The sequence below is a fragment of the Megascapheus bottae genome, chromosome 17 (genome assembly GCF_031878675.1).
Source record: "Megascapheus bottae isolate mThoBot1 chromosome 17, mThoBot2.hap1, whole genome shotgun sequence".
Lineage (NCBI taxonomy): Eukaryota > Metazoa > Chordata > Mammalia > Rodentia > Geomyidae > Megascapheus > Megascapheus bottae.
In genome coordinates, this window is record NC_143525.1 from 25,473,016 (window position 1) to 25,497,957 (window position 24,942).

The following is a 24,942-nucleotide window of genomic DNA, read 5'->3' on the forward strand; positions in this document are numbered from 1 at the left end:
ACACACACTAACAGCATACATGTAGCACAAACAGTACATGTACATAACACAATACACACCAGGACACAGAACACAGTGCACACAGCACTCATACTGCAGACAGATCCATCACAGAGCACAGTGCATGCAGCACTCACACTGCAGACAGATCACAGTGCACGCAGCACTCACGTTGCAGACAGAACACAGAGCACAGTGCACGCAGCACTCACGCTGCAGGCAGAACACAGAGCACAGCGCACGCAGCACTCACGCTGCAGGCAGAACACAGAGCACAGCGCACGCAGCACCCACGCTGCAGACAGAACACCGAGCACAGCGCACGCAGCACCCACGCTGCAGACAGATCACCGAGCACAGCGCACGCAGCACCCACGCTGCAGACAGATCACAGAGCACGGTGCACGCAGCACCCACGCTGCAGACGGATCACCGAGCACGGCGCACGCAGCACCCACGCTGCAGACGGATCACCGAGCACAGCGCACGCAGCACTCACACCAGTCACAGCGCGCAGGGCGCACGCAGCAGGCCGCGGGCAGCACGCAGCGCGGCCTCCTCCCGCCGCAGGCCGCGGCCGGCCGCCAGGGGGCGCCGCTCGCCAGCCTTGGTTTCCGGACCGCGGGGCCCGGGCGGCTCGGCGGGAAGCCGGGAGCAGCCCCGGGAGGAGGCGGGCCTGGGACCGCGGAGTGCAGCCCGCCCGGTGCCCCGCGCGTCCGCCCATTCCTCCGCGGCCCGGGCGGGGCGGGGGTCGCCGCGACGTCACGGATGGCGCCCCGGCTGCGGGGAACGCGCGGGCCCCGCGGCCCCGGCCTGCACCCCTCTCCCGGGCCCCGGACGCGCCTCGGCGCTTCCTCCCGCCCCGGGCCTGCAGGCGGCGGCGAGCCTCGGCCTTCGGGGCGTGGGGTGGAGGGTCCTGGCCCGCGAGGTGCGGGGGGGGGGGGGGTGTCCGTCAGATCAGTAGCTTTGGGGAAACCCTGCGGGTAGAGGGATGAGGACGTGCAGCGGGTGGAAGAGGAGGGGGGCCTGGGTCACCCAGCTGAGCTGTAATGGGGAGCAGCCTCAGGGCAGGACACCAGTGACCCCTCCCCGCCCCCCGCCGAGATGGCTGGGAGGCAGATGAAGTCAGGGCAGACTCGACCTGAGAGGTAGGGGAGTGGAAGAAGGCTGAGGGTAGAGTTCCCAAACAGCCTGGGGACTGGGGGCTCCTCTCAGAGCCCTCATTTCCTCAGCTGCCAGCTGGGGGGGCAGCAGGGGACTGAAGGGGAGCAAAGTGGGGGCTGTACCCGGTGTACTCTTGGGACCCAGTTTTGACTGCTTATCTGTCTACCTATGATTAGGTAGGTATGTGTTGATTGATTGAACTCAAGGCCTAGATGCTTTCACCTGACTTTTTCATTCAAGGCTAATGTTCTACCAGTCGAGCCACAGCTCCACTTCCAGCTTTTTGGTAGTTATTGAAGATAAGAATCTCAGGGACTTTCCTGCCCCCCCCCCCCCAGCTGGCTTCAAACTATGATCTGAAGATCTCAACCTCCAGAGTAGCCAGGATTACAAGTGTGAGCCTCTGGCACCCGGCTGTGTCTTTGTTTGCCCCAGAGTTAGTGAAGGAGTGAATGAATGAGCGAATGAATGAGCAGAGGGAGGCCAGGGAAAGGTGTGCAGTTCTCCATGTATCTTATCTTGGAAGACACACGCAACTGGATCTTCAGTAAGAGCTTGTAAGTGAGGCCAAGAAGGAAAGCTGGGTTGAGGCATGAGCCTGGGGGACTCAGAGATGAAGGAGGACAGGCCTTAGCTGGGTTTCCCATTGGCTGCCCAGTCACAGGCTTTGGCCTTGACATGGAACTCTGCTGATAAGTCTGTGAGAGCTGGGGCCCAGCCTGCCTCCTCCATCCATTCTGTTGCACTTGGATGAGCACAAACTGCTACTCCCTGAACCTAGCAGGTGCCATGGAGAACCAGGCACCGACTCTGCCCTTTTCCTCACCTAGCAGCCTCCTAGAGCTTAGAGCTCAGCTTAAAGTATTCCCCCAACAAAGCTTCAGTCAGTGTGGGCCGCAGGGCAAGCCGGGAGTACCAGGCCTGAGAGGATAGGTCCCCATCGGGTGTCCTGTGACCCCCAAGTGAACTGTACAGCAGCCAGACAAGGGGTAGGGCATCTGGGGTGAACTAGGGGAGGGGGAGCAGGAACCCTAACTACACCAGCCAGCTGTGGCATCTCAACTGTGACATTGGTTCAGGTCCTAGGCTAAGATCTCCAAGTATGTAGCCTGCCAACTGCCAGCTAGATGGAAGTGCAGGAAAGGATGGTGGGGGGAGCCTTCTGTCATGATGGTCCATGGCTACTGGGCACCCTCCGCCCTGCTGGGCACAGGAGACATGTGCAAACATGAACTTTCATGTCCAGGCAGGGGATGACAGCAAGTATGTGTCCAGGATGCTGGGGGAGCTAAGTGAAGTGATTCTGGCTGCTAAATGGGAGTCAGAGTGGAGGAAGGGCATGAGCAAGAGTCAGACCATGACCAGGAAGTGATTGCAGCAATCTGGCAGAGGAATGGCATGGTGGAAGTGTGCCGCACAGGGGTGGCTCTGGCCCTGGCCTTCTGTGGGCTGAGGGGCTGAGGGGCAGCAGCTCCCTGGGCCCACCAGCAGGGATCCCTCTCCATACCTCAACACCCCAGCTTTCCTCTTCGCATCCCTGCTGGATACTCATGCCTATCTAAGAATCAACTTGGGAAGCTGGGCAAGGTGGCTCATACCTGTCATCCTAGCTACTCAAGAGGCTGAGATCTGAGTCTCGAGGTTCCAAGCCAGCCCAGGCAGGAAAGTCCAGGAGACTCTTATCTCCAACTAATCACACACACAAAAAGCTGGAAGTGAAGCTGAAGTTCAAGTGGTAGAGTGCTAGCCTTGAACAAAGCTCAGTTAGGGACAGTGCCCAAGCCTGAAGTTCAAGCCCCAGGACCAACACCAAAGGGGGGAAAAATCAGAGTGGTCACTTGAACTTGAATCTAAACCCCACTGAGTGAAAGTCAAAGAGATTAAATAAAACAAACAGAAAAGCTCTGCTACAAAATACCCTGTACAAAGAGGTTCAAAGCAGCTTATTTACAATGGCCCCAGATTGGAAGCAACCCAGCTATCCATCAGGAGGAGAATGGAAAAACAAACGGAATATTCAGCCATTGGAATACTACTCAGCCATAAAAAGGGACAAACCACTGATGCATGCAACAACAGAGTTAAGTTTCCAAAATGATATGCCAGATGAAAGGAGATGAACACAAAGGGCTGACTGTATGATGCCACATATATGAAATTCTAGAATAGATGAGATGGATCCTGGCAATAGAAATCCAGTTAGTGATTGTTTGAGAATGGAAACATTGGTAGGTCACGGGGCTTGAACTCTGGGCTTGGGCACTGTCACTGACCACTTCAGCTCAAACCTATTGCCCTATCCCTGAGCCACAGCCCCACTTCCTATTTTGTAGTGATTAATTGGAGATAAGAGTCTCAGGGTTTTTAGTACCCAGGCAGGCTTTGAACCTTGATCCTCAGATCTCAGCCGCCTGAGTAACTAAGATTATAGGTGTGAGCCACTTCGCCTGGCTCTTTCTGTGTCTTGATAGATGGTTGCCACAACTGATGGAACAGTATTCTGAAGATCTGAGCACTTAATTATATGTGAATTTCATCTCAAGAAAAAAAAAATCCATGAGGTGGAAAAATCAGAAAAATCAGAAAGGGGAGAGGAGCCAATGATTAAAGAGAGATTCAACAAATCGAGGCTGAGTTCAGATGAGGATGAAGATGGGGAGCCAGGACTGGGACCGAGGCCGTCTATGGGCCTGCAGGAGGTGTCGAGGGGCTCCCCAGTGCTCTCCTCCAGTCTGTGACATCCGCACCACAGAGCACAGCTGCTTGACTCTTGTGCTCTGAGCAGAGCTGCAGCCCTCGCCCAGTGGAACCTGCCCAGTGGAACGTGATGTCCACCCCATTGTCCTCCCACAAGGGCCTGGAGCAACTGAACCAGGCCCTGGGCCAAGGGAAACCAGGCAGCTTGGGTGGGAGGAATCATAGGCTGGGCCTTACCTGCCTTGTCTCTTTCCTTCCTCCCTCTTTTCTTCCCTCCTCCTGCTTCCCTCTCCTCCTTTCCTTTTTCTTTTAACTCAGGTCCTCAGGAATGCTAGCAAGCACTCAGCCACTGAGCTCCACTTTAAAAACAAAATTGTTTGCTTGTTTATTTTGTTAGTTGTGGGGCTTAAACTCAGGGCCTAGGCGCTGTCACTGAGCTCTTCAGCTCAAGGCTAATGCTATACCACTTTGAGCCTAGAGTGTCACTTGCAGTTTTCTGGTGGTTCATTGGAGATAAGAGTGTCATAGACTTTCATACCCAGGCTGGCTTTGAACCAGGATCCTCAGATCTCAGCCTGCTGAGTAGCTAGGATTACAGGCCTGAGCCACCGGTCCCTGGCTTACTGGAAGCTTCTTGCTTTCTCTTCCAGAATAACCCAAATATATAATATAATATAATATAATATCCCACTAGAGAATGGCAGGGATCAGGAAGGGGGATTCAAGACCCACCTGACTGCCCACTCCCATTCTGCTTCAGGTAGTCCCCATCAAGATAAATACTGGTTTATCTGCAGCCAAATGCTGGGTGGTGGGGCTCTTTCACCTCTTCTGGGTTCTCCTGCTTCAGCGTAGGCCTGGCTCTGGGGTTCCCAGGGTATCAAGTCTGGCAGGGCCCTGGGGCCCTATTCCAAACTGGGGTGGGGTGGGGTTAGGCAAGGACGGCTATGTCCTGGTGACCCTGTGGCTGAGGCATAAATGGGTAGACAGGTCGTTGGCTGACCATGTGGATTTGGATGGGGAGAGTGAGGTGGGGGGGTAGGGATAGGGAGTGGGAGCTGGTTACTCCACTCCAGCTGTGCCTCATCTCCTTCTGTGGAGCAGCGAGGACTCAGCTCCGGAGAGGCGGGGAGGACGCAGCGCTGGTGAGGATGATCAAGGCCTCCCTGCACCCCTCCTCCTCCTGCTCACCTCTCTCCATCCCTTCCTCTTTATGTACAAATCCAGGCAGGGCAGCGCTCAAGGTCCCCAATACCTTTCCCTTGGAAGAGACCCAGGGTCGGCATGTGGGCCTCTTCCCTGCTTCCAAAACAAGCAGCACAGGAATGTGCCCAGTTGTCCTTGCACCCGAAAGCCTTGGACCCAGCTTCTGGAGCTTCAAGAACGTCCCCAGCCAGTGGCCTGAGCTCTCCTGGTGTCCACTCCACAGCTCTTGGCCAAGGCTTTGTTGGTTTTCATTCTTTTTGCTTGTGTGTTGGTTTGTTTTCCTCCCTTTTTTTCTTTGAATTGTTGTTTTAAAGGTGATATACAGAGGGTTATACTTAATTTTCATTTTTTTATTGCTCTGCCAGCCAGCACATTCTCCCATCCAGTCATTGCTCAACCAGCTGGTCACAGGGACTGATGCTTCAAACAGAGAACTGAGAGCTGGGTGCCAGCAGCTCACACCTGTAATCCTAGCTACTCAGGAGGCTGAGATCTGAGGACTGTGGTTCAAAGCCAGCCCAGGCAGGAAATCTGTGAGACTCTTATTTCCAATGAACCACCAGAAAACCAGAGATATTGCTGTGACCCAAAGTGGTAGAACACCATCCTGAAACAGAAAGAGCTCAGAGACAGCACCCACGCTCTGAGTTCAAGCCCCATGACCAACCAAAAAGCCCCACAAAAACAGAGAAATGAATGGGAGGCAGGCTGGATGGTGGAATCAGCAGACTTAAACCATTCAGAGGCTCTGTGTTCCACCCTGCCTCATCCCTGCCCATGCAGACATGGTTTACTTCAGACCAGTTGGAGGCAACCCAGATGCTCTGTAGTGACCAGGCTTGCTGCCCACAGTTAGGCAGGAGGTGAGGGGCAGAGCCCATGGGTGGCTGGGCACAGAGCAGATTCCCAGTCTCTGTTTAATTCCTTGGGCAAACAGCAGAGCTGGTGGCAGGAGGGGCGCCTGCAGCCTGGGCTTCAAGAGGCCCCAAGGGCAGGCTGGCCTAATGGGGATGTGGAGGAGTGGGGGTACAGCACCCTGCAATATGCCCCCCCATTCCTGACACACACAGAACCTGTTCAGGCCCCAGCTTGCCCACCTGTCCAGGTGTCTCTGACCTAGGAGTGGCAGAGCCTGACAGACAAGTGTGGGCTGCATGGGATCTGGGAGGCAGGCAGCCCCACATGGCTTCCTAGGGCTGCAGCCCCTGTCCCTGCTCACACTGGTGGGCACAGCCCCCCATGGGGCCTCTCAAAGCCCCCTCCCTGTTCCTCCCCCTGCCCCAGGACACCTGTGTTTTCCTTCTCCCAAAAGAATGTATCAGCCGTCCTGGGCCTCTGTCCCACCCCATTGTGAACAACACCCCATTTCCCCACCCTGACAGGCCCAGGCCTGCCCCAGGGGCCAGCCTGCTAACCCCTGTGGGAGGAGGCCAAATACACATGTTTACCTTTGGGCCTCAGCCCAGCAAGGAGCGCCACCTGACTCCTGTCCACCTGCCCACTTCCTTCCTGGGCTTTGCCAGAAGCTGGGGCAGGGTGGGGGCACCTGTGTGTTGCCCAGGGGTAGGAGGTAGGGGTAATGGTGGGGGGGTGGGTTGTGAAAGTTCTGCCCGTGTTCTAGCTCAGTGCTGAGGGGGGCCTGGCCACTTTGCTCCAGGAAAGCAGAATAAAAAGCAAGGCCAGGGGAGCATCCCACGGGCTTCCAGATCTTTGGGTGGCTGGTCCCCCACATCATGGTTTGTCCTGGGGAACAGGAAATACTCGGGGCAGGAGAAGAAAGCCCCAAGACCCCAGCTCCAATCTTTCCTCTCCCCTCACCCATTGTGGGATTCTGGGCTGGGGGGGGGGGGTCGTGGGGAAGAGGGAAGGCAGGAGTTTCAAGGAGAGGAGGCTGGCTCCTTCTTTTGGGAAAGGAAAATCCTTCCTCCACAACTCCCAGGACTTGAAAATGGAGTCACTAGAGGTCTAGGCCCGAGGCCTAACTCTAGGGGTTCCACATGTGAGGTCCAGCCACTCTCCTCTGGACATGGAATAAAGAAAGCAGTGATGAAGCTGAGCAGTGGCAGCTCACCCCTGTTACTCTAGCTGCTCAGGAGGCTGAGATCTGAGGATCAAGGTTCAAAGCCAGCCTGGGCAGGAAAGTCCAGAAAACACTTCATTCCAATTAATCACACACACACAAAAAAAGAGCAAGAAGTAGAACTGTGATTCCAATGGTGCGGTGTTAAGCAAAGAAGCCCAGGGACAGCGCCCAGACCCTGAGCTCCAGGAGCAACACAAAAAGGAAAGAGTGCAGGTGTGCAAGGGAGAGGGAGAGGAGGAGGAGGAGACAGACAGACAGACAGACAGACAGAGACAGAGAGAGAGGAAGGAGGAAGGAAGGAAGGAAGGAAGGAAGGAAGGAAGGAAGAAGGAAGGAAGGAAGGAAGGAAGGAAGGGAGGGAGGAAGAAAGAAAGAGAAGAAATATACTGAAATCAAAATTCAGACTTAACCAATTCCCTAGTTCTGCTCTCTGAAAGGTTATACAAACCTCTGCCACAGTCCTTTCGGTTTTGACTGCAATGTTGGTAATGTGGCACCCGTACTGGGCCTTGAACTCAGAGCCTCAGGCTCTCCCTTGCCTTTTTCACACAAGCCTGGAGCACTGAAGCCACAGTTCCACTTTTGGCATTTTATGGTGGTTAATTGAAGATAAGAGTCTCATGGGCTTTTCTGCCTGGGCTGGCTTCCAACTATGACCCTCAGATCTCAGCCTCCTGAGCTGGGATTACAGGTGTGAGCCACTGATGCCAGGCTGCTCTTTCTAGGGACCTCAAAGAGAAGTACATTGACCCTGAACCCCACTAGAGATTCTGGTCTAATTGGTCCAGAGGGCAGCCTGGGCGACAGGGTTGTCAGGAGTCCCTGAAGGATTGTCCCGTGCATCCAAAGGCACCTCTTGGTCTGATCTGCTTTTTTGGCCTTTGACTGTACCCCTCTTCCTCTCAGCAGGGGCCTGGGGCAGGCAGTGACACACTGTCAATCCAGAATGTTCCCGTCTTGGCCATGGCTGCAAGCTGATCTTGGGGGGCTGGTGGAGAAGGCTGAGCTCTCCTTGTTTTCCTAATTCTTCGCGGGTCCACGGGGAGGCATGGGGGTGGGGTGGGAGCGAGGGAGAGGAGGGCAGGTGTGAAGAGTTGGGGGCTGTGCTGGGGCAGCTCCTTCTGTGCCCTATAAGCCAAGTGGGCTGATTGGCTTCTGAGCTCCGCACTGCCTGCTCTGCAGTGATTGTGCCCTTCTGGAATATTTGGAATAATTAGCAAATGAAAGCAGCAAGTTAGCCCCAAGAATGCCAGGTTGGCCAACAGCCAAATGAGGACAGAGAAAGAAAGGGACATAGGGAGAATGAGGACTGTGGAGGCTGGGCAGAAGAGTGTGTGTGTGTGTGTGTGTGTGTGTGTGTGTGTGTGTGTGTACCCACCACGGTGAGTATGTGGGTTGGATGCGGCTGGGTGGGGAAGTGGGTCCCAGGCAAACCTAGGGGAAAGGGACTGAAAGGTTCTGGACTCTCAGTCACATACATCCCTGCCTCAGTTTCCCCATTAGAATGCTGATCTGGGCTCTCATGAGTCTGTGGAGTGGAGGAGGATCTGAGCCCCCTTCCCCCCATTCCCTGGGTTCTTTTCTCATCCTCAGCCTTACCCTGGGCTGGGTCAGGTAAATAAATACACCAGAGCAGAGAAGTAGAACCCTGGGGCTGCCCCCCCTCAGCCCATCCCTCCAGGAGAGGACCCAGGGAGGCAGGTGCTGGAAACAGGCCCAAGCCAGAGATGCAGGCAAGTCCAGACAGGCCCTCTTTGTGGGGGATGGCAGGAGCCCGGGGGGGCTCACTGGCCTTTGTGAGTCCGTGGGGCCTGGCAGGATGAACCTCCTCCCTGCCTCCAGCCCCCCAGAGCTCTGGGCACAGCTCTGCTTCTGCCTCCACCAAGGACAGGACAGACATGCTGGGGTCCAGGTCTCCTCTCAGACCCTTCCGCCCCTTGGGACCCTGCGGTGGGAAAGAGGGGAGATGGCCGGGGCGGGGGGGGGGGGGGGGGGGAGTGGGCGGCGTTGCTGCAGGTCCACACTGAGTGTCCATTTTCTTACCCCCCCTAAAATAAACCACAAAACAATAGGCAATAGGTTCTTCATCTTCCCAGCGAAAGAGCTGACGAGGATATTTTGATTGGTTTTTTTTTTTTCAATTTTTATTTTTAAAAATTTCTTGTATTGTAAATAACTTTCCATGAAAAATGTTAAATTGCTCACATGTGGAGAGGTGGATGCAGGTCACAGACCCAGGGGTCAAGGAAGAGCCAAGGTCCCCCACTCCCCAACCAACCCCTCCCCCAAGTGCAAGCAGGGGTGTGGGGCTGCCCCCTTCCTGTTCCCGATGGTTCCGGTAAGCTGGGCACACCTCAGTTAAGGATTAGCTACAGCTACGTGTGCACTACATTAGTCTGTCTCTCCCCCCACCCCCTGCAGCTTGGCTGCTCCTTCCCTACACCCCCAAAACCCACCTTTCCGCTGCTCTCAGCCTCAAGTCAGGCTCAAAGATTAGGGATTTGTAGCCTCTCCCCCATACTTATGGATGGGGCCAGGCAAAGGTCCCAGAGACCTTGGCGAACATCTTGCTCCACTGTGCCCCTCCCGCCTCGTTTCTGCCTCCTTTCTGCACCCCTCCCCCAGCCCATCTCCTGCCCGGTTCCTAGCACAGCAGCCTGGACCGCAGGGAGGCTCCACTGTGAGAGGCCTCCTGGGGGTTAATTTACTGTCACCTAATGAGCATTTGTTGTACCTGGGAACTTTCTCTGGATGGAGACGTGGGGAGACCGGAGGCAGTGGGTGAAGTGGTAAAGTGGAGGTGCTCTGGGGAGGACCCAGTTCTGTTCCTCCCCAGCCCAGCCGGGCCCTCCAGGCGTCAGCTCTCTTATGGAGCAGGGCCCTTTAGCCAGTTCAGGGTGGAGGATAGAGGAGGGGAGGAGGGGCTGGGAGATACCAATCAATGAAACACTGTGTGTACTTGGGGGGAGGCAGCAATTCTGGTCCTGGACCCCCCAGTTCTCAGCCTCCTGGGCTTGAATCTGAGGACACCCTGGGCTGGCAGCAGTGTGGCCTCATGGAGCCAGCCTCAGGAGACCTGGCCTAGCCCCTGCCCGGAAGGTGGGGTGTCCATGGGCCTGTGGGGAGGGGGCAGTTCTGGGCCCTGACTTGGGCACTGTCCGGAGGTGGGATGGGGTCTGGCCTCTTACAAGAAAGCACCCACACTGGCCCAGTCCTGCAGGTCAGCAGCCAGAGTGGCATCCCCCGCCTCGAAGAGGGGTTCGGGGGGCAGGCAGCCACTGCCACTCTCGTCCCATGGGTGCTGCAGGAAGGACGTAGCCAGGAAGGTCTCATCAAAGTCCAGGCTGTCGGCAGCCTGGTCCACAGAAGGACCCCAGGTAGCGGGGCAATCGATGTGGTGGCCGTGGACAGTGAGGTCCACGTCCCCATGGGAGACGGGACTCAGCGGTGGGCTCAGCTCCAGGGCCTCCAGGGTGCTCAGCTCCCCACCAAGAGTGCCAGCCTCAAAGATGGCCTCCCAGTCAAAGTTGCCTTTGAGGGGTTCCAGCTCGCCCTGCTCCTCCTGGGTCAGCAGCAGGGTGGTAGAAGGCCGCAGCACCTTGGCCACGCGCTTGGGCAATGGCTGCTTGCGCTTGTGCCCCAGCCTAGCCTCGCCCGCTCCCCAGCCTGCCTCCCCCGTGGCCTCCTCAAACTCCCGCAGCAGCTGTTGGGCTTCTGTGTTCACGGTCAGCGGCCTGGCCCAGGGGGCAGCAGTGGGCTCCGGGGCGGCCTGTCGAGCAAAGGCCGGGTGGATGTGGACAGGAGGCAACCGTCGCTTCTTGAAGGCCCCGTTCAGCAGTCGCTCCGCGTACTGGGGGTCGATGCGCCAGAAACCCCCTTTGCCTGGCTCGTCTTTCTCCCGAGGCACTTTGATGAAGCACTTGTTCAAGGACAGGTTGTGGCGAATGGAGTTCTGGGCCAGGAAGAAAGCAAGAGAAAAAGAAGGGCTAGGTCAAGGGATAGCAGCGATGGAAGGACACCAGTGCTCCTGCATAGGCCCCCTCCCCAAGGGGAGGGAGGGAAAGGGAAGACAGATTCACTGCCCTGACCAGGCATCTGGGGCTCTGGGACTGCAGCCACGGGGCACCGGGGGCCTGGAGTGCTGTCGGGGACTTTTGTTCTCTGTTGCTGGGATATGTGCCTGCTCAGTCATCCGAGCTCCCAACCCTCCCCACCGTGGAGTGGCTCTCAGCACCCCCCCAACTCCAGTTGAGTCCCCTGCTCTCCCTCCCTTACATTGACTGCTGTTTGTGGCCTGGCCAAAGCCCTGGGATCCCCCAGGGCCTGGATCTTAGCTGGCCCTCTGTGAAGAGAGTGGCCCATGGGAGGGAGACTGGGTGACTTAGTGTGTGTGTGTGTGTGTGTGTGTGTGTGTGTGTGTGTGTGTGTGTGTGTGTAGGGATTGGGGGGGAGGGTCTGGTAATTCCTTATTTGTTGAGCCAGCTGCTGGCCTGGGCCCCCATCTTCCAGCAGCCCTCTCTTTCTACTCAGGCTCAGCTGATTATTATCCAGCCAAGAGCACAGGGCTCACTCCTGAGGCCTGGGCTGCACAAGCTGTGGGTCAGTGTGGGGTGGGTCTCCTGCCCTAAGGTCAGGGAATTTGGAATGGCCTGGGACTACAAGCCTGTGAATTGTCCCTGGGGTGCTCCAGGGAAGACTAGGCATCCTCAGGCTCCTATCTCCAACAAGCCTTCGAACATGATGGTCAAAGATTCTCAGGGCAATGTCTACCCAGCCTTCAACTCATCCACCCTCCTCCTGCCATATCTGTTCTTGGATTCTTCGCTTTGTCCAAACCGTGTAGAGAGTCAGGGGACCTGGCTAGAATAGCAAGTCAAGTGAGTGGGCAGGAGCTCCAGCAAGGCTTGGATGTTTACAGGGCGGCTTGGGCCCCTTGGCTGCTCTGTGCCAGGTTCCAGAGACTTGGAACATGAAGCCAGTGCAGCAAGCAGAGCCCCTGTGGAAAGCACCTGGCTCAGGTAATTGTTCCCCCAGGGAGCCTAACTGACAAGAGGAAGGGTGAAGGCAGGAAAGTGGGGAGGGGTTGAAGTGGGGGCTGGGACAGTGGCTTTAGGAAGGTCCCATTCCTCTGCACTGGGCAGCAGATCCTCACAGCCTACCAGCACCCTCCCCTCCCTGTCCTCCTTCAAACCAACTGCAAGCAAGGCAGGATGAAGAGGCCGGCAGGAATGTTACTTCCATTCCACTTCTGAGTCTGGCGCCCACAAAGTCCTTGGGCAGTTTGTCTGGGAATTCTAGAACTTGGGACAAGAATCTTCCCTCAACCAGTCACCCCTCCCCAGGAGACTAAGCTGGGTCCCTTAGAACCTCAAAATCTGCACCCTAAAGCCCTCTGTCCCCCAGGATATCCCCCCTCCGTCTTCTGACGTCAAGAACTGAACGTGGCGGCCTTGGCGTTAGCCTGACCCGGGGCCGGGGCGGGGGGCGGGGGTCCTCCCTGCCTCCCGCTCCTCTACGAGGCCTGGCAGAGACGAGGCGGGGCAGGGAGGAGGTTGCCACCCGCGCCTCCTGTACCTGCCAGGTGGGGTCTGCGTGGCGGAAGTAGCAGAAGTTGTCGGTGATCCACTTGTAGATGGCCGACAGCGTGATCTTGGTGGCCTTGCTCGCCTGCATGGCCATGCATATGAGCGTGGCGTAGGAGTAGGGCGGCTTCACGTGCGGGTTCGTGGCGTAGTCCACGTCGTCGGGGGGCGGGGCCTGCATCCCCGGGGGCGCGCTCCGCGACGTGCAGGACGACGTGGGCTTGCCCGGCGTGTGCGGCTGCCCCAGGCAGGCGGGGTCGGCCGCCAGCGGGGACCCGGGCGCCACCGAGCCTGGCACCTGGTGATAGCCATGGGGGTCCGTGAGCCCCGGGGGCAGGGTCGGGGCCTTGGCGTTGAGAATGGAGAATTCCTGCAGCCACTGCAGGCTGGTGAGGCTGTCGTCCAGGGCGTCGGGCTCCTCCAGGCCGCCGTCAGGCCCAGCCTCCTCCGCCGGCCCTGCTCCCGAGAGGCGCAGCCAGCTCTCCGCCATGTCTGCGGGAACTCTCCGAGGGGGCGGCCAGCATCCACGGGCTGAGCCGGGCTGGCCCACCGTGCTCTCCGGCCCTCTGCCTCCCGAGGCTCCAGTTACGCGGCCTCCGGGGTTGGCGCTTCCATCCCGCGACCCAGGGGTCGCCTCCTCCAAACACGAATGCGGGGCCTGCGGGAGCAGAGCGGGGGCAGAGCGGGGGGGACTGAGCGATCGGCCCCGCCCCGCGGGGAGAGGGGCGGGAGGGGAGGCCGGGGGAGGGCTCCGCAGGGCCGGGTTTGACCCCGCGGCTCCGGCTCTCCCTTTGCCCTTCGACGACGTTGAGTTGGCCAGACACCGAAAGGGGTAGGGAACAGGGCAGCCGAGTCCACGGCTTCTGCACCCCCACCCCTCCACGATAGCGGGAAGTCAGGACATTTCCCCCCCCCCCCCTCCACCGGCAAGAAAAAAGGAAAAAAAGGTGGGGACAGGGTGGAAGGACGGCCGGGGCGATCTCCCTCCCACGAAAGGAGTATTAGGTTTAAGGATCCGGGACAGGAGGGAAATAAAGGAGTTATACCGGAGGGGGCAGGAGCGAGTTCCCGAAGCTGCTCCAGTGTCAGTCCCCAGCCCCACCATCTCCGTCGGGGATCCCTGGGCGGGCTGGGACCGACGCCCTCCCGGTCCCTTACCTGGCTCAGAGCGCAGCCCGGGCCAGAGGAAGGTTCTGGAAGAAGTTCCTCCCACCCCCGCGGCTCTGTGCCCCCAGCTCGAGGGCCCCGCCAGCGCCTCTCGGTGCCCCCCCCCGCCCGACGGCGCTTCTCTGAGTGCCCGCGGCCTGGGGACGGGCATTAAGTAGCCGCTCGGAAGGCTTCTCCCGCTGCCATGGCGACGCCCCGCCCCCGTAAACAGCGTCCGCCGCTGCTATTGGCCAGCGCGTCGCCAAGGAGACCCTGGGCTCGCGCTCCTCGCTCCGGCTGCAACTCGCTCGGAACTCCCTTCTTGTGCCGCCCTCTCCCGCGCCACCCAGCCCCCTACCCGCCGCCGTGTCGGGGCGCATTCCCGCCGGAGGGCCCCGCGCTGGGCGCCCAAGCGCGCGACTCGCGCCCGAGTCCCCGGGAACGGCCACCCCCGCCCCTGCCCGCGTCCGGCTCCCATGACCCAGCCCAGGGTCGAGGGGCCAGCGCTGGGACCCCCGTCCCTGGGCTTCGGGCGACACTGTCCCGCGTCCCTCGAGTCTCGCTGGTGGCCGCGGGCAGGCCTGACTCTCCGATGCCACCTGCCGCGCACATCCGCAGAGGCGCCCCGCAGGTCGCACACCGAGGCGGGCAGGGTACCCCAGCATCTCCCGGTAAGCGGTTCCCTCTCCCTGTCTGGCCAGGCTCTTGGAAGCTGGCATTCCAGAAGCTTCTGCAGAAGTGCCCCGCCACCCCATTCCAATAGCTGAGGAGGGAAGCAGAGACGTGGGTGAAACAGGCAAATTCTCTTGGTGAGGTTATTTGCTCTGTGAATGCCTCCAACCTTTAGGGGATAGGAACTAAGACTAGGGGAACGCGGGGCAGTGCCAGCCCGCCCTCCTCCTCGCTTCAGCTTCCCTCCTGCCACCAGCTTTCCTGCTCTTTAATTATTGAAGAGCTGCAGTGTAGACGTTCTCCGGTTTAGGGCGGCTGCCCGGAGCTGAAGCTAAGGCTGGAGGCCTTGTGGCCAGAGAAGGCAGGTCAGGCAGTGGACTCTGGCTCCCTAGCACACCTTTGTTTTACCCCTCTTTTCCAGACTCTCTCGAATAAAAATAACAGAGCATCTCAGCAACTCATCCCAGATATCCACAAACGAATCCACTTTGTGGTTAACACCTCTCCTTCCCATGTAAACAATTTTATTCATTTTTAAGAATCATGCAGCAATCCATAAATATTGCATCCTTGATGTCCCCGCTGTAATGCACCCATGCTCTCCAGCAAAGGAGCACACACAGCACACACACACGCACTTGCATACACCAGGTATGCAGCTCTTAAGCAATATGAGTAACAACATGCCAACACCAGGTGGGCAGGACCTAGCTTCCAGAAAGCCAGCTTAGTGTTTGGGTCTGTGCCTGGGAAGCGCCCCCTTGGGAGCATAAACTCTAGTGAGGATAAAACTGGGTAGAAGGCAAAAAGGTTCTTTGAGGGAACCAAGACCAGTAAGAAAGGAAGAGCACCCCAGGCCAGGAGAGCACACACATAGTGTGGCAAGGAGCCACCGGCCAGGCTGTGTTCTGAGACAGGCCTCCATCACACTCCCTGGGCAAATGCAACACGAACGCCTCTATTTCAGACTTGGGTAGGAATGACTGTTGTTTTGTCCTTGGTCAGGCTGACTGAGGCCCACTCCAGTGGCTGGGCTATTTCCCACTTGCCATCAGCTAAATAAGAAAGGCATAGCAGGAACTGGGTAGGTTAAAGGGCACTCTAACCAACCTAGGTGTGTCTTGGCTGTGGAGCCGAGGCCCACGCAGGAGGGTTATGGTGCATTGGCTATGAGGAAGGGCTGGCCATGATGGCTTGGTCTTGAGCATTCCTGCTGTTTTCCTGAGTCTCCTGCACCTGGGCTGCTTCCTGGCCCCTCCAGAATCACACTACACTGTGAACACTGCCTGCCTACTGCCTGCTGGGTGAGAAGGTGGGCCTATGTGCCATCACCAGGTTGAGGGACCCTCCCTGTTGCCTGCTGCTTCTAGGGTCATACTGCAAGGAGGTCAGAAAGTAGGGTTATTGCTCAACTTACACTGGCTTACACCTTGAATATCAAAGGGGTCTGAGAATGCTGGCGGGAGGAAATGACAAGCTGGTGGGCGGGCAGTCCATTGTTGTATTGGGAGAACATGGACATGATATGGGAACTCAAACTTACTAGGTTGCATCTTAGGCAGGATGGCAGACCCCTCTCCAGTAAGGCAGGCCATGAGCCACACCCAATAACTTCCAGGCCAGCCTTGCTATTATAGGCTTGGTTTGGAAACCAACTGGACCTCCCCAGAATCACCTCTACCTGTCACTCCCCCATCATGCTCAGCAGATCTGGAAGGCTGGAAATATGTCAAGGGTCCTTGAGCAGGCCTTGACCCCAGTCCTCTCTCTGGCTCCCAGGCCACTGCTATTGGTCTGGAGCTCTGCACCAGTTTCTTTGGTGACCCTGGACACCACTTTTTTTTTTTTTTATGCCAGTCCTGGGCTTGAGCTCAGGGCCTGAGCACTATCCTTGGACTTTCTCAAGGCTAGAGCTCTACCACTTGAGCCTCAGCACCATTTCCGGCCTTTTTCTACGTATGTGGTACCGCGGAATCGAACCCAGGTCTTTGTGCATGCTAGGCAAGCACTCTACCACTAGGCCAAACTCCCAGCCCTGGACACCACTTTTGAGCAGCACTGGTCTACAGCTTTCTTAGCCTGTTTCTTCCATTATTAAAAAAAAAAAAAAGTGGAGATGGGGGCAGTAGTGTTAAGGACCCCTGCTCCCTATGGATATACACAGAAAGGTGTTCCAGAAACGAACTTCTTGCAGCCCTGCCTTCCTGGGGTCTCCATCAGGCACATGAGCGCAGTAACCCAGCCCTGCTGCCGGAGGGAAGAGCTGGCTGCCAATTCACACTTGGGCTGCCCCATCTCCCTGTCCTTTCAAAAGTAGCTCCTGATGCTCTGGGGAGGGGGTAAGTCCACAGAGTGCAAGATGGCCTTTCCTTCTCACAAAGATGGCCTTTCCTTCCCACAGGGGCCTTTCCAACACCCAAACTGGAGGTTCTGAATTGATTATGAGGTGCAGAGACCAGAAACTGCCAGGTGGGTGTCTGTAACAAAGCTGCCCAAACTCAAGAGTCTAAGATGGGAGCCCTTGACTCCACCCACTGAGCATATCAACGGGCATAGGCCTGTCTCTGCCAAGGGTCTTATGAGCATTAGCCCACAGGAGAAAGGAGAGCTTCTGGTCTCTTCTGAGAGGGCAACGGTCATCAGATATAGGAATCCAGGTTGGAGAAGAGTGGGCTGACTCTGTGTCCAGCTTCTCTTGAAGAAGAAGTGTGCATATCTTGCAGAGGATGTCCAGGAGGCCAATGGTCCAGTGAGGATGGATGGAATGCACACAAAGGAGGGGCCTAGATACAGGGGTGGGTGTTGTCAGACAGCCAAAGGACCCCACACGCAGGGCCTGTTCTCCCCAGGGTCCTCCAGACTGCTAGATGACAAGCGCCTGCGCTGGCTATTCTGACGGCTGATAACATTGTCATCAGCCTGCCAGGTACCTGGAGAAAACAAAAGGAAGGTTACAAGAGCCAGACCTCGATGGCGTCTCTCATAGGGCAGTGCAGCGCAACAGTAGCTAGCAGGATGCTTGAGACCTGAAACTCCTGCATGTGCAAGCCACAGTGAGGAACAGGAGCAATGGGCCCCGACATGTGCAGGGCTGAGGTTGCATCACTGCGGCTGTGGCCTTTGAACACAGGCATGTGACAGAGGTTCCCTGTTAGTGAACTTACCCTAGGTTCCACTTGTGTGTCTAAATTATTTGGGTATGGACAAGGAAAAGGAAATGGCTTTGCTGAGCTGTTTCTCCCAGGGCAGGAGGAAGTGGGGAGGAATGTATATGTGTGTGGGGGGAGGGGTGCTTGTGTTTGCTGTGGGGGCTGAGGACAAGCAGGAAGGGGCTAGCTAACCAGCAGGGTCTAGGAGTCAGAAGGTCTTTGGTGGGACTCGGCTTCCTTCCCTCACATTGCTACTGATGCTACTGACCCAGGAGACACTAGCCTGAGTGCCTGGAGTTCCACATGTGTCACCAACTACATTCATCTTGCTGTCCTTGGAGCAGGCATGGAAATCCACTTCCAGTGCTTTTCTGCACCAAATCCACCAGCACCTGCAGTTTTGCCTTTGCCAACCAGGGGCTCATGCCTAGTTTACAGCAACCTGACTGCGGCCTTGGACAGCACTTTTACAGTGACACCCCCTTCCCCCAGGGAACGTATGTCAGTGTGCTGAGCAGTCCTATCTTCCAGGATTTGTTCAGGCCTCCCTGTCTCCCCAGGATCTCTCTCTGATTGTCCTCCAGCCAGCAGGTGGCTCCACGTGCATTCTCTCCAGGGCAACTAGAACAGTCCACGATGAAAGGCAGGGCTTTCGCCTGGCTCCTGGGGTCAGTGGGCATGGATTATGCTGTGGGCTTGGGCTTCCCTTCACAAGATCCTAGCTGGGTGAGGCCCTGCCTGTCCCCTAGCAGCCTGGACCCACTCCCTTCTCCTATACTATGGAAACTATGGCCTTTCACATCCTATCAGACACCCGCTACTGGGGGGGGGGGGAGGAGAGGGCATATACACAATGGCACATGGAGCCCTTGGTGTGTGTGTGGGGGGAGAAGGACCCTCTGGTGTCCAAGCATAGTTCTGAGGCCAGGTCAGCCTTGGGTTTGGCCAGCCCAAGACACAGCGCTGTGGTGGCAGTCACTAGGATGAAGCAGAATTGTGGGCTGGTTCCCACACACTGCCTGCGGGATCTGAGTTGAATGTTCTACTTCCCCGAGAGGGCTGCAGTCGGGGAGTGTGGGGTGGGGGTTACAAGGTAATATAGGTGGTTGAGTTAGGACCCCAAATCAAGTGAATTGTGTGTTCATTTGTATAGTTCGGTAGATGTCATACCTATTCCTCAATGTTTATGGGGCAGGACTCCGGAACTGCGGCTGTTTAGTAGGAAAGACCAAAAGCAAATGGTAAACAAGAGATACGACACACGTGCACGCACACACAAATAAAAACAGCAGCAGCCACCTCACTATGACCACTACCACTGCACCTGCATAGGAGAAGGTGCCTGGGAGGACAGTCCTGACCAAATCCACAGGTGTCCCTGTACAGATGCTACCATCCTGGAGGCCTTGGTCAGGCTGCCAATTAGCTCCTGTGGACCCAACTCAGATGGGGAGTCTGGAGAAGGGGATCGGCAGAATGTGTTACCCTTTGCAGCCTCACTGTGGCCCTCCTCAGTGGGCCTACAGGGTGGCCTTGTGGCTGGACAAGCCTAGATGCCATGCGGGATGTCCCCAGTGTTGTACCACTCTACCAGGTAGCATCCAGGCCCTGCAGCCAAAAAATGAAGCAGGGAAACTTGACATTGTTACAGGGAGAAAGACAAGGGGGCATTCCTTCAATTCCCTTTAGGAGAACTAGAAAGAGGAAAATGAGACGTTGACAGGCAGATTTTGGGGAGCTCATTTAGGGAGGTCTGGCATACCCCTTCCTGCCTCTGATTGAACTTCTTCAGCATTACAATGGTTCAATTGTATTTATGGAGTTTGTCTGGAGAAAAGAGAAGTTTAATCCTTTTCCCTTAGAATCCATGATGTGCAACATGATTTTCAATAGGTATTTTTAACCTTGTTATTAGGCTTGAAGAGAGGAGTAGGTTGAACTTCAGGTCTCTACAAATTTTATTTTTGCTTGTCATGGGGCTTGAACTCAGGTCTGAGCTCTGTCCCAGAGCAAAAAGCTCTACCATTGTGAGCCACAGTGCCACTTCTAGTTTTCTGGTGGTTAATTGGAGATAAGATATTTTTCCTCCGGGCTGGCTTTGAACCATGATTCTCACCTCAGCCTCCTGAGCAGTTAGGATCATAGGTGTGAACCCAGTGCCCAGCCAGAAGTATTTTTTTTTTTTTTACTTTTTATGTTTTTGTGTATAGTAGATTGAACTTGGTGTTCCATGTTCACTATGCAGGCACTCAATGAACTTGAGCTTCACCCGCCATCTCTTCTGCGTGACAGATATGTTTCAGGTAAGGCCTTGCATCTTTTTGCCCAGGTGGTCCTGGAAGATGTTGGTCTAATTTTTTGCCTAGGCTGGCCTGTCCTCTGGATCTCTACCTCCCGAGTTAGCTAGGTTTACAGGTGTGGGCCTTAAGAGGGTTCCTGGAAGTACTTTTAGATTTCGTTGAATAGGCCCACCCACTCCTGTACAATGTCATCATTTACAAACTAAGTAGATTCCATACGTGGTTATTCTTGCCTTCTCCTGTCACATGCTGACCCAGAAGTTTCATCTGCTTCTCTTCTGCCATCTATGTAATATTCCACTCAGCTCCTGGAACCATGCTAATTTAGGGTCATGCAATTCTATTTCTTTTTTTTTTATGCTGGGTTATGGGGCTTGAACTCGGCCTGGGTGCTGTCTCTGAGCTCTTCAGCTCAAGGCTACCCCCTACCCTTGAGTTAAGCCCCACTTCCCGATTTCTAGAGTTTAACTGGAGATAATAGTTGCAGGTCCTTTCATGCCTGGGCTGGCTTTGAACCTCCATCTTTAGATCTCAGCCTTCTGTGTAGCTAGGATTACTGGCTTGAGCCACTGCACCTGGTGCAATTCTAATTCTTACACCTACATAGGCCTGCTTAGACATAATAAGCCCCAGATGGGGCTTTCCTTCGGAAAACCATCTCAGAATATACCATGGCCTAGATAAAGAACCAGAAATTTATTCTGGGTCTTGGGGCCCCAGAAGGACTGGAAGCTTCTTAGAGGAGTGGCTGATGGTACAGGTGCCTGCCCACTAAGCCCAAGAGCATGAGGAGGGGTCACTCAGTCAAGTAGTATGTGCCCAGCCTGGATGCAGGGCAGAGCAAAGTGGCTCCCTAGCCTCCTTTCCCCAATGGTCCTCATGAAGGGGAGGAGGGACACGAGAGACACAGCGCACGAGGAGAGGTCTCCATGGAGGAGTACTGCCCAGAGAAGCTGGGAAGAGCCATGCCAGCCTACAGATCTCATGGTAGGATGGAAGTCTGGCCCTGTGGCTGGTGGTGAAGAGGCTCTGCTGGTGCATAGGCATTTCAGGTGATCTCCTGTCTTTGATCCAATAGACTCTGCTGAGGAGACAGGAACTCCTCCCCAACCACGACACATCTGTTTGATTTTATGTCTGTGAACTGCTGGTTCTAGAAGTTACCCTAAAGGTCCTGAAGGCTGCTTTCCTCCTTCCTCGACTCGCTGCCCTCCCCTACCCCAGAAATGGAATAAATACAAGCAGCTTGGCTGGAGAGAGGTCAGAAGAGGAAGCAGAACAAATAAGCTCATTTCCACAGCCCTGTCGGCTCAAGCAGTTTCCTCTGCCAAAATCAGGGTTGCACTGGGGAGCTTTTGAGGGGATAGGCTGGTTGGCAGAGCTGAGCAGAGGCACCATCCTCACCTAACTATCAGCCAAGGATTTCAATGACAAACAATTCCCCCTTACAAGCCTTGTCTCATAAGCATGCCCACTTTTGCTGAACAGATATTCATATAACTGCACAAGCATTTTTTTTTCTTAAAAAACCTCAGTGTATTGAATGCAGTAGATCCTTGCTGGTTGGGACCCAAAAGCCTGTCTACAGCCCTAAGCGAGAGCCCTGGATATGCGCACGCCAGCAAGCTTGGTGTGGGGTCCAGCAAGGCAGGGAGGACGGTGCTGGCACAGAGTGAACATGAACTTTCACACTAGTCAGAGAACATAAATGAGTTGGGGGGGGGGAAACAAAACACAAAAAAACAAAACCACACAGGCAGAGCTACATTTGGCAAAAAGACGTGAAACACAAATGGACAGACAGAGCAAGGTCAGAAATGGGAAGGCAGAGAGTGAGTTGTGCCCAGGTCCCTAGCAGCTCTGGTCCAGGCTGAACTGGGCAGGAGGTGGCCAAATGGGCCAGCATCCCTTTACCATGCTCAGGCAGGAAGGGGAGTGCCCAGGGCGAGGAGGGGGGGAAACAAGCTGATACTGTTTCCTTGGCCTCACGCAAGGCGAGGAGGCCTGGATAGTATCTTCAGGACAAGCTAGAGAAAGACTGGGGTGCCCTTGGAAAAGGTGGGAGAACACATCTCTTGCAGAGCGTGGCTTCCCCTGCCACAGGATGGCATGCGACCAGGGCCTGCTGGGACCATGACTGGCACAGACCGATGGAGAGTGGCAACCACAGAGGGTCATGTGGCTCCAACACCTCCAGCCACTTCGCCGAGCGAGTAAAGCACTGGACCCAGGAGTGGCCGTTCTGAAGCTGAAGCAGGTCTTCACACCTCGATGTTGGGAGGATTAGAGAGCACAGCATGGAGAGAATCTCAGCTGTGAAGCCAGGAGAGGACTTCTGACCCAGTCTAGTTGGGCAAGACATTTCACAAATGGTTCTTAGAGCTCTGAAGTGAGCACATAGAAGCCGGCACTCAAAGTGTCCCAAGTAACATGGCTGCTTTAACATGGAATTAATTAATTTGGGTTCAATTTGGTATCATGAAGAGGATCAGGGACAAACTGAAAGTTGGGGCTCCAGGGAGCAGGCATCCCTGACCCCAGCCTCTCCTCTGCCATCTGAATCTATTATGCACCTGGCAACCTGAAGCCCACTGGCTCACAAAGCCACTCGCTGGCCTGTAACATACTGCCTTTCAAATTCCTTTCTTATACTTAAATACATGTCCTGTGGGGAGTATGGTTTCATTGCCAATGGGCTCAGGCTGTCATTCCAAGATCTCAGGGGGGAAGTACTTGTCTGCTCCAACTGCTGATGAAAACAAGACAGGCCATCTGATCTGGTATCTGCAGGATGGCGATGGCAGGGAGAGGAATTTTTGCCCTTTTCTTCCTACCCTGGTATTCTAAGAGCAGGACTTGCTCTTTGCAAAAAGCTCAAGGACTGTCCTGAGGCCTTCTCATTGCCTCTCAGCAACTGGTCTCCGGCACCTGAGCACACCCCGTCTTGGCAGGAACTGCAGGGTGGGAGATGGGTGTACCAGGGGGAGAGCAGGGTAAGAGCAGAGGGGTGTCTCTCACCAAGTTCATGTTCAGTAGACTGCCACTCACCAGGTAAGCAGACCTCAGAGCACAGCTTATTGTCCAGTGCTTTCACGCTTGCGATGTCAAAGTCATTGTTATTGTCACACTCCATACCTAGAAATGCGCATGTCCTCTGGCCTGAAACGGAGTTAATGTAGTTAGAGAGGGACTGGCTGCGATTTTTCTCTACTTTGCTGTCCTTAAAATAAAAATCTTAAGGATGGAGACAAAAAAAAATCAAATCATATGTTTAAACAAAAAGACAATAATTAAGTGGGAAAAGAGCAGACAAAAAAAAAAAAAAAGGAATCGAATTGTGTGGGCATGTGTGAGTCCTCGCACCATCCTGACTTGCTCCTTAGCCCCTTTCTTGCCACTGTTTGCTAGGAAGTACTGCTACTGCAGAGTGCTGAGGGATGGGACAACTATGGAGAAAGCTGTGCCCAGGCCAGGCCAGGCCAGATGCTGTGCCTGGCTCCAGGTTCATAGCATCCTCATGGTACCTGTGCCTCAAGAGAAAGCAAGATGTGCTTATGACCAGAAGGCCCTGAAAAGTGATAAAACATATAAAATAACTAAAGACTTGCATTTCCATATCTGGCATATCAAATTGGAAAGATCATATTTACATATGCTTCAGTGTGTGTGTGTGTGTATGTGTGTGTGTGTATGTGTGTGTGTGCCATTCCTGGGCTTGAACTCAGGGTCTAGGTGCTGTCCCTGAGCTTTTTTGCTCAAGGCTAGTATTCTACTGCTTGAGCTAGAGTTCCATTTCCAGCTTTTTTGGTGCTTAATTGGATGGAGTGTCTGCCTGGGCTGGCTTTGAACTATGATCCTCAGATCTCAGCCTCACAAGTAGCTAGATAACAAGTGTTTGCCACCAACCCCTGCCTGTTTCACTGTCTTCTGAGACTGAAGTTACTGAGTATATGATCTTAGTAGCTACCTGAAACCTGCAGATACGAGGGAGGAGAAGGGAAGTTGTAGAGATAATTGTTTCTGAGCTCCCTCTTTCTCCTTGGTGAAGGGAGACAGCCACTCTGGATGGGTTGCCGAGGGTCAGGTAGAAACAAGCTGCCCCCCCCTGCTTCTTGGAAGCAAGTACTTGGTATGGGGGGCCATCCTCGAGGATGATTTGGAGCCATAAGCCCTGAAATCATCCACTGAGGTGGCAAAGCTTCAAGCCCTACAGGAGTGCAAGAACAGAGGGCCAGCCCCAATGGCACTCCTCTTCTCCAGGCTCCTCTGGGCAGGAGCTGACGAGTCCACATGCATACCCCGACATCCCAAAGCAATGGCCAGCACTAAAGCAGAAGCAAGTAGGATGACATCTGCTGGCGCATCCGCACACGGGGCATGGCACACCTGTGCTCTGAGTGTCCAGAGCACAGGAGGAGGGCCCTGTGCTGTGGCTTCCTCCTCTTTCCTTGCCCTGCAGGGCCTTCCTTCCTTTTCCAGCTTCACTAGGAGGGAAACTCTTCCAAATCAAGCCATCATGGAGGCCTGGGTCATAGTAAGGCACTCCATGACAGCCTGTAGGCCCTTGCCTCGGCTGAGCATCCTTTGCGTGTCTGCTGTCCTCTAGGATCCCCCATGTACACCCCACATTCTCCAACTAAAGCAAACCCAGAAAAACTGCCAAGTACTCCTGCCTGTCTCATGGAAGACTGTACTACTGCTGCTCTGCCTGGCACTCCTGGGAGCTACCTGAGCTCAGCTGTAGCAGGGGGCAAGTGGGAGTGGCCAGTGTCAGGGTCTTAACTGCACATGTATCTTCTGTAGCATCCTTATCCTGACTCCCTGCTCTGAGTCCCAGGAGGAGCTGGGAAGGTCACTTAGGCCATTGAGTACTTGCATTGGTAAGCCTCTGAGAAGACACCCATTCCCACAACAGACATACTGCCTAGCACTGCCACCCCTCA

At 55.4% G+C, this 24,942-nt stretch overlaps 3 protein-coding genes across 5 annotated transcripts in view; 1 reads left to right on the top strand and 2 right to left on the bottom strand.

Annotated features, from left to right (window-relative positions):
* Positions 1-9,260: 9,260 nt before the first annotated feature.
* Positions 9,261-14,004, bottom strand: Foxj1 (forkhead box J1). Its single transcript, XM_090351651.1, has 3 exons — positions 13,891-14,004; positions 12,725-13,390; positions 9,261-11,102 (listed from the first exon to the last, which is right to left on the bottom strand). Exons 2-3 carry the CDS (start codon positions 13,220-13,222, stop codon positions 10,335-10,337), a joined length of 1,266 nt encoding a protein of 421 aa, XP_090207777.1. The 5' UTR covers positions 13,223-13,390; positions 13,891-14,004; the 3' UTR covers positions 9,261-10,334.
* A 79-nt stretch (positions 14,005-14,083) lies between these two features.
* On the top strand, positions 14,084-15,122 carry LOC150051428 (uncharacterized). The gene is made up of 2 exons (XM_090351502.1): positions 14,084-14,549; positions 14,972-15,122. Exons 1-2 carry the CDS (start codon positions 14,084-14,086, stop codon positions 14,983-14,985), a joined length of 480 nt encoding a protein of 159 aa, XP_090207628.1. The 3' UTR covers positions 14,986-15,122.
* Positions 15,123-16,936: 1,814 nt separating this feature from the next.
* Positions 16,937-24,942, bottom strand: part of Rnf157 (ring finger protein 157) — a 57,406-nt gene continuing 49,400 nt past the window's right edge. Inside the window, exons 18-20 of one of the 3 annotated variants that reach the window (XM_090350353.1) lie at positions 23,048-23,158; positions 18,870-18,910; positions 17,394-17,480 (exon numbers count right to left, since the gene is read on the bottom strand). In XM_090350353.1, coding sequence (XP_090206479.1) covers positions 18,870-18,910; positions 23,048-23,158 — 152 coding nt within the window. In that variant the 3' untranslated portion in view covers positions 17,394-17,480. Of the gene's footprint in view, positions 17,481-18,869; positions 18,911-20,343; positions 22,345-23,047; positions 23,159-24,942 lie in introns of those variants that run through there. The other 2 variants (XM_090350351.1, XM_090350352.1) reach the window with 2 other exon arrangements.

Bases quoted from the DNA above. Each gene is read 5' to 3' on its own strand.
- LOC150051428 (XM_090351502.1), top strand. From the start codon at position 14,084: ATGGCGACGCCCCGCCCCCGTAAACAGCGTCCGCCGCTGCTATTGGCC.
- Foxj1 (XM_090351651.1), bottom strand. From the start codon at position 13,222: ATGGCGGAGAGCTGGCTGCGCCTCTCGGGAGCAGGGCCGGCGGAGGAG. The intron at 11,103-12,724 runs GTACAGGAGGCG...TTCCTGGCCCAG, and splicing joins ACGCAGACCCCACCTGGCAG to AACTCCATTCGCCACAACCT.